The 8,292-nt window shown below is 43.7% G+C and overlaps 1 protein-coding gene across 1 annotated transcript; it reads right to left on the reverse strand.

The window, feature by feature from the left end:
• Positions 1-369: 369 nt before the first annotated feature.
• Positions 370-7,961, reverse strand: LOC100038041 (fetuin-B). The gene is made up of 7 exons (XM_012955806.3): positions 7,380-7,961; positions 6,956-7,084; positions 6,528-6,615; positions 4,944-5,110; positions 2,944-3,060; positions 1,676-1,765; positions 370-859 (listed from the first exon to the last, which is right to left on the reverse strand). Exons 1-7 carry the CDS (start codon positions 7,578-7,580, stop codon positions 401-403), a joined length of 1,251 nt encoding a protein of 416 aa, XP_012811260.1. The 5' UTR covers positions 7,581-7,961; the 3' UTR covers positions 370-400.
• Positions 7,962-8,292: the final 331 nt, after the last annotated feature.

An 8,292-nucleotide genomic window follows, 5' to 3' on the forward strand; every position in this document is an offset into this window, starting at 1 on the left:
GCAACTGTAACTACAGGGATCAGTGCTGCTTATTCTGGAAGAAAACACAATCTAGGGATGGGAAAAGATCAGTGGCTGTGGGACAAAGTTATATTGTGAAAAAAAACACAACTACATCTGTAGTGATTGGACTGGACTCTCTCTAAATCAGTGGTTCTCAACCTGTGGGTCGGGACCCCTTTGGGAATCGAACGACCCTTTCACGGGGGTCACCTAAGACCATCAGAAAACACATATTTCCAATGGTCTTAGGAATAATTTTATAATTGAGGGTCACCACAACATGAGAAACTGTATTAAAGGGTCGCGGCATTAGGAAGGTTGAGAACCACTGTCCTAAATATTCCCACACAGAGAAAAGCACAAATGTATAAACAACCAAGACTTTATTCTTTTCGCCCTAAATATCGGCTGAGACCTGATTATGTTTACGAGGTAAATACTGTAAAATCTCAGGTTTGTCCTCCTTGGTCCAAGGACAGGTGGGCAGGATGGAATCTGTTTCTGGGAATTCAATGAACTCAGATCTGACCTCAGGACGAGTGGGCAATGGGGGGATGCTGATGGTGATGGCGGGAGCTGGCAGAACATCAGAATCATTCAGGCGGAAGTTCTGGACTAAACCTTTTGGCTTCCTGACACTGGGTTTCTTCTCCCCGTGCTCTTCAGAGGAGCCACTATGGTCCTTGTGAGAAGAATCTTTTGGAGGATGGTCAGGTTTTTTCCCCTTTTGGGAAGGATGTGGCTCTTCATGGACTTTTCCAGCTGCTCCAGGCTTTTCTTGCCCCTCTAACTGGATCTCTCTTCCACGAATGAATGCATGAGGTCCATGATAATCGGTTTCAGGAGACCTGTCCACCTTAAAAGTACAGAAATGGCAACATTCAGATTTGACCAATACTGTCTGCATGGTGATCTTTCTTGCTCTAATGTTCCGCTCATCATTTCCTTGCTCCAATACTCTACTCACATTTCCATTACTGTAATACTCTCCTCATAGTCATTTAGATCTGCTGTTGGAGGGACACCAACCTTCTGATTTATATTTATCCAAACCTGTTGCTTCTAAATGTAAATTTTAATTGTGACTTGTTATCAGATGCTGCATCTTTAGGTTTCCCATGGGCCACACAGAAGTCTCCCTTCTGCTCATATCTACTAATCTCCACTATGTAGACCAAACCCAAGTTGTGCTTCTGCTTCTCGGTTTGCTTTCTAGAATTTTCCCTTTAATTAATAGGTTTCTTTTCTCTTTATTCTTCTAGTACAGGTGTGGGATCCGTTATCTGTAAACCCATTATCCAGATAGTTCCGAATTACGGAAAGGCCATCTCCTATAGACTTGACTTGATTCAAGAAAAAAAAAGGCAACCCTGAAACGCCAGCTCATTAAATCCATTAAGAGGCTGAAAATCCTAATTGTTTTAATGAACTGGGAAAATACACTTTGCTTTAGACTATTCCCACCAACTCCTGCAGACACTCGCCAGCTATAATTAATAGAATTGATAAATCCAGACTATTGGAGGTTTCCGAGAAATTCTCACACAAGTATTTGCGGTCGCCTTTTTTTTTCTTGAATCAAGTCGATTTTCGATAAATCTGCCCCTTACTGTCCATCAGCGCCTACTATGTGCCACAGCATAATAAACCCAAACCCACGGAATATTTATACCTTGGGTTCATAGACTTCACAGGTAACCTGCTTGTGTTCCTCGCCCGTATGGGAGTTGGTCATTATGCTGCCCTCACAGAAGCCAACGCGCTGCAAGAAGAACACAAACAAGTTGGATATTTAGGTAGCGGCAAGTCATTTTTTTATCCCTGGTTTATACAAGGGCAAAAGATCTGCTGGAAGTGAAGGAAAGGAGAAGAGGGCAAGTGCCACTGGTGCAGTGAGTGCCTGGGAGTTCTCACCATATGCACTAAATGTCCATGGGCTCGTTTGCACCTTTTAATAGATCCAATGCAATTGTGCTAAGACATTTTGGAATTTGGTCTTACTATGTGTCTGCCTCTATTCATGCAGCCCACAGTGGTAGAACTACTGGCACCTTCAGGGTGGCTCCAGGTATCCCCTTCCTCAGTAGACACCCTTGCATGTGATCCATCAGAACAATCGGTGCAAATACACATGGAGAGCCCATTTTTGCACAACCACAATTGTGGGTGCATTCAGAAATGGGTCCTAGAATCCTCCCATACTGTACCAGTGAATCATGTATAGGGTGTAGTAAACTATACCTGGCATATGTGGGTGCCAGCAGTACGTAGGTCAAACCACTTAAAGAACATCTACGGAACAAAGGGACTAATATCTTTCATTTTTCCTTTTGCTCTGATGGGAACATCTGTAACAGGTATAGAGAGGATAATACTGGGACCTAGGGGATGGAATTAATAACTATGTTGAATTAAAAATGAAGTAATGTGGATCTTTATATTGAGGACTAGACAACCCATGGGTATAAATAATGATTTTAATGTGTCTTATTTCTATGAATAAAGGTGCCCTGTCTTTTTTGAAACCAAAAATATTATATTTTTTTGTCTATTATTTCTATTATTATCCAATGGTTTTAGGGTTCCTTCCTCTAGCTCCTCTTACAAGTACCTAACTGTGATTGGTAGGGTGTATATCCTGTATATTGTTCTCTGTTGCATCCAGACCCCTCATGGTTACTGGTCAGCTAATCCACACAATATGGCTTCACTATAAAAAGCCTTTTCAGTAGATTGTAGGCCAGTTGTTCTTAACCAACGAGTTACGAAGAGAGTTTATAAGTGATTGTGTGATGCTGAGAGAGCCTGTCTGACTGATTAGGAACCAACAGATTCTATTCTGCCCCTTATCTACTGATCCATTGGCCCATATTCCAACCTGCAGCCACTGGCTTGCACCCTACACTTCTCTCTCTGCCCCACTTATACCCCATCACTTACCGCATCTTTGTCCTCCAGGAACTTGCAGTCCATCAGATTCACATTCTTCTTGGTTTTTTTCAGGCACTCAGTTTCCTTTATGGTAAACTTGATGAAATAGGACGGTCCAATCACCCACTGCAAACCAGAACCACAGACACCAGACATATAATGAATATCACTCCCCAGCCAGACTTATTCCTTTACTCCTGCATACAAAGCCACTTACCCCATTACCTAGTCTAATGAACACTCCAACCTTTCAAAGGTTTCTGCTTTGACTATCAACCCAGCCAAGTTGGAGATGCTGCCCTGCAATTTGCCCAAACATACCATGAAGCTTATTGAACTGACTTTTGGATTGAAGAATATCTACAATTAAACTTATGCCTTTATAAGACTAATTTTCATGCATAATTTGTTGAAATGGAACAAACATACCATAACCTGGATCCATTGTGTAAAAATTGCACTATTACCAAAAATTCTTTACCTGTTCAGGACTTTACCCATACAATTGACACTACAGGACTTACGGAGGTCGCCAAGCAAGCGGATCTTCTCCCGATATTCTCACCTACGGGTGGTCGGTATTGGGCTAATTCGGTCGTTTGGCCCTGGGGCCAAACTTTTGAATTAGAAAGGCGGGTATAGGCATCCGTCGCTTTGGGGACCACATCAACGTGCTGATGTGGTTCCTGATCTGACTATTTTTCAAACCTGCCCGATCGAGATCTGCCGATTCCAGGCCAGATATCGGTTGGGCAGGCCCATCGTTAGTGCCCATACGCGGTGATAAGCTGACGAATCTGTCTAAGGGACTGATATTGGCTGCTAGAACTGGCCCATGTATGGCCACCTTTACACAAGCTGAGATGAATGCCTTTCTATGGCAAAGCAATAGCTAAAAAACCAATGTGATTACATAAAGCACATACATAATGGGGGTCTATCAGCTCCAAATTTGGTAAATTATTACTGGGCATCCAGAATAGCAGAACTAGCCCCTATACCTCAAAGAGACCTCCCAAATTACGATAGATATGTTACGTATTCAGCTCACATTATGGAAAAAATCCATCTTGCTTCCAACACTGTTGCTACTAAGCCCCTTCGTAAATAACTGGAACCAACTCGGTGCACAGACTGAGCCACATATCCTGATGGCAGCAAGGTTGCTAATAGCCAGTAACTGGAATAAGCCCAGACTCTCACAAAGTGGCTTGAGAGCAAAAATAATAAGAATCACCTCCAATGAAAAGCTTAAGTAGATGCTAAAGTATGACATGGAAGTCTATGATAAAATGTGGCTCCCGTGGTTAAACCATGAAAACAACCCTAAGCTTTTAATGGCCCTACGTACATGATATCTCAAAGCCCCAATTAAACACCATAGATTATGACATTTATTTACTCTGATTTGTTACAAAATGTGGACAAATAGAAACCAATTACAAAGTTGCTAGGAGTAGGACATTCTATAAGGCTGAACCACCCCCTTCACTGGAGATGTTTGTACAAAGGAACCAATATAATGCCCCCCAAGCCCTAGTGCTGAGTGAATGGAATAGCCCATGTTACACAGGGAGTTGGAGCCAAGAAATGTGTTGGACTGAGCTTGTCCCCCTGGATTTCTGGGCAAAAAATGTGTTTTTCTGTCTTCTGCACAAGACTATTTCCCACAATGCCTTGCATGCATGTTTTATTTCCACTTCTCAGGTTGGCTAATCACAGAGCAGGCAAGGTATTGTGGGAATTGTAGTCCTGGCTGGAGGGGAGATGTTCACCAGTACACTATATCTGTTCCATTACATACACATATAGTGTGAAAATCAATAAAAATATGACATAAATGGATACTGGGAAATTGCATAGAATTATGGAGTTACCCTCTAATTGCCATGAGTCCAGCAATATTCCACAGCCTAAATGCACGAAAGGCTCAGTAACTGTGAGTTGGACCCACAGGATGAGATTAGGCCTAAGGCATAAGGACAATCTCACGTGATGGCCAATCCTACCTGGGATGTCTCCCTCTCTATATGGTCCGATCTGAAGTGCCTGGTGCTGTTGCTCTCCTTGTTGAAGTCCCCAAGCAGTTTGTCGGCCATTTTCCTTGTTTTAGGGCTGATTTCCCATGTGGGGGTTGGGCAGTCGGGGCAGGTCTGGAGGATGGCGCTGGCAGGAACTGGGAAGATTGGAGCAAAACAACATCAGAATTTCCATTGCTGGTTTCTAACTGGGAGGAACATGTAGGGATGGGATGAAATAACTTCCATGTGAAGGTCTGGTGATGGGACTGGGCCTGGGGCATGGTATGAGGGCAATGTAGAGAATCAGCCCCACTTGCTACATTTACACTCACTTTCACACACTGCACTTGCTCCTAAGGAGCTGCCCTGATGCTGGATGCTTTGTAGAGCATGTAAAGGGCCACTTACCCCACTACAATCTGTTGAGCTGAGGCTATTGGCTACCAAGCCATAATGGCCTTTTGCTACTGCATTGCCTCACCATTGGATCCTTCCCTGAATTGGCCAATCCCCACTCTCTAGGTCCCATCCCCTTTGTTAACCTGTGCATGGTTCCTACCTGTCCCCCAGCTCTTAGAGAAACACCCACCCCAAGACTAAGGGAGATCCATCATTCCCTTCCTTTACTTACATGAAGACCAATTGCAAACTGTCTCAGAATAGTTCTGTCTACTTCATACAAGTTAAATGAAAGGTGAACTACCCTTTGAAAGCACAACTTTGTGGCCACAAAAGGTCAGGATCCATTAAAAACATAGTTACCCAACAGTTAACCCTTCGGTGTACCAAAGAACAAATAAACATTCACTTAGCAGTTCTTAGTCTCACTGGGTTTTACCTGCACCTCTAGGGAATAACCCACATAGACTACAGGTCATCACTTCCAAATTACTTGGGCTAAGGGGGCGCCATTTCATGTAACCAACAGATATTTATACTCGAATATCTCTGGTTCCTGTAGCCCATTGATAACTATAGATTTCAATGAGCATTGAGTTAGGTAGGAGAGGGATTGTGCCTAGGGCAACCATGGCTATATGTCTTCTATGTACTTGAACAACCTTTAGCATTTGTATTAAAGTGTTAGAGAACTCACCTTGGGGTAAGTATCAGTCACTCACTAAAATACTAATGATGTTCCATCGCCCTATTAGTATATTGCATGGGGGAAGCAAATGGAGGTCACAGGGTATTTGGGAGGTCTCACAACTCAGTAGATTGTCTCATTTTTCTCTTTAGTACTGACATGGAAATGTAATAAATGCCCCAAAAAATTTGCACCACATCTAGTAACCCATAGGAACCAACCTGCAGGCACCTGTTTGACACCAAGCATCTGATTGGTCACTGTGTGCTATTAGAGCAGGGGCACTCTGTATATATGATTTCATACTTTTGATTGGAGCTTCCATATTGCTGCTTTGGTGGAGTCAATTGACATAGAGTTGGACAGAGCACAGAAGACAATGAAAAACCCAGAGTGGGGGCAACACCCATTGTCTTTCTAGTGACTTAAATAGAAATAAGAACAACATGTAGGAGGGAATGGGCACCTGTGAGCCCAGTCTGTACCTGACGCAGTGGTGCAGTTGTAGTTCAGCAGCTTCTGTACCCTCCAGGGTAGGGATAGGAGAATAATAGCCTTACACTGGCCAAACACCTACGGCACAAAATAGACATAAGTAGCTGTACCTCCTACTTACTCCTTCCATTTATATAGAATATATACATATCTGAGCAGTGTGGCATCTGGGAAATGGGGGGGGGCAAGTCTTGGAGTCCAATCACATGTACAATAATAAAGCAGTTGTATGGCATTGAGCTGGCTGGCCAGTAGAGGTGGGACAATCAGGTCCCCTGGACCCATCATCATGTGTAAGTAAGTGCAGCTCATTATTAGTCTCAAGCATTTGGCCACTAGTCCTCTGTGACTTCAGTAGCCGTAGGGGGGCAGCTGGGCAGAGGGTTGGGAAGAACAGTGGTGCCATAGTGCAACTTACCCACAAATGGAAGGAGGAAGGCTCACTGCAATCTTTCCATGATTTCCCACTCAGGACAGAACAGGTGGTTTCCAGGACGTCTATGGTCAGGTAATATATGGTACTCGCTGGGTATAAATGGGACTGGACCTGAATCCAGAAACAGTTCTTAGTATCATATTATGCAATGAATACTTGTTCCTTTATCTGTCTGTAATCTGGATCTCTCTCTGTCTATCTGTGGGCCAGTGGGGAGCTTGGTGCTGGGGTTCTAGGTTCAATACAACTGGGGGGCAGTAGGAGTGTGCTGGGGTGTCCCAGGGGTTCCCTTAAGGGGGCAGATGATAAAAGTACAAACAATGTGCATAACCATTGCTGTAATAAACCCCCAAATGAACCAAGGTTGATGTCATATTTATCTTAAAGGGACCCCAAGGGCACTTACCTCCTGCTCCTGCGCCTCAACTACATGGAGGGGTTTGAAGACAAAACCAGTGCGCCGATCCTCATTGATCAAGTCCAGCGCTACCCCTGCTTCAAACTCAGTAGCATTGCAGTCTATTGGGCTCACAACAGGCGATAGTGGGCTCTCAGCCCGGCACAGGGGAACCAGCACACACAGAACCAGGATACACAGCCGCTCCATTGTGTCCTCACTCAACTGCTGATACCGTCTCCTCCTGGGGATGGAATTATATAGTGTTGCACTCTGGGATGGAGAGGGGGGTCTCTTTGCACAGTCTCATATAAAAGGTTAATGAGTACGTGGGGGCTGAGTTGCTAAAATAACAAAAGGGCAACAGGTCAGGGTCCTCAGTAGCAACACCCTGTTCTTACTACTATCTACTACTGTTTGTGTTTCAGCAGATTCCATTGGCCTTTGTTTGTTCTTAGCTCATCAGCCATCAAACCGCAGGGGCTTCCCTACCCATTCATTCCAGTGAGGGTAACTGGGTAACTCTTATTGGATTGTTCCAACCATGCAGATGGACATTATCAACATAAGGTTTCAGTTGGTCATAAAGTATCAGTGGTGATATATTCCTTGGGCATAGACATATTAGCAGTTTGTGCCAGACCAGGAGATGCAATGGGCAAGCAGCAGAACCCCTGCCAATCTATACATACAATACATATGGCTTTATTATTATTATTATTATTAACATTTATTTATAAAGCGCCAACATATCCCGCAGCGCTGTACAATAAGTGGGTTACATACATTGGACATACAGAGTAACATATAAAGCAATCAGTAACCGATACAGGAGGGGAAGAGAGCCCTGCCCAAAAGAGCTTACAGTCTACAAGGAGTAACATATAAAGCAATCAATAACCGATACAAGAGGTGAAGAAAG

This window comes from Xenopus tropicalis, chromosome 1 (assembly GCF_000004195.4).
Source record: "Xenopus tropicalis strain Nigerian chromosome 1, UCB_Xtro_10.0, whole genome shotgun sequence".
In the NCBI taxonomy this organism is placed as follows: Eukaryota; Metazoa; Chordata; class Amphibia; order Anura; family Pipidae; genus Xenopus; species Xenopus tropicalis.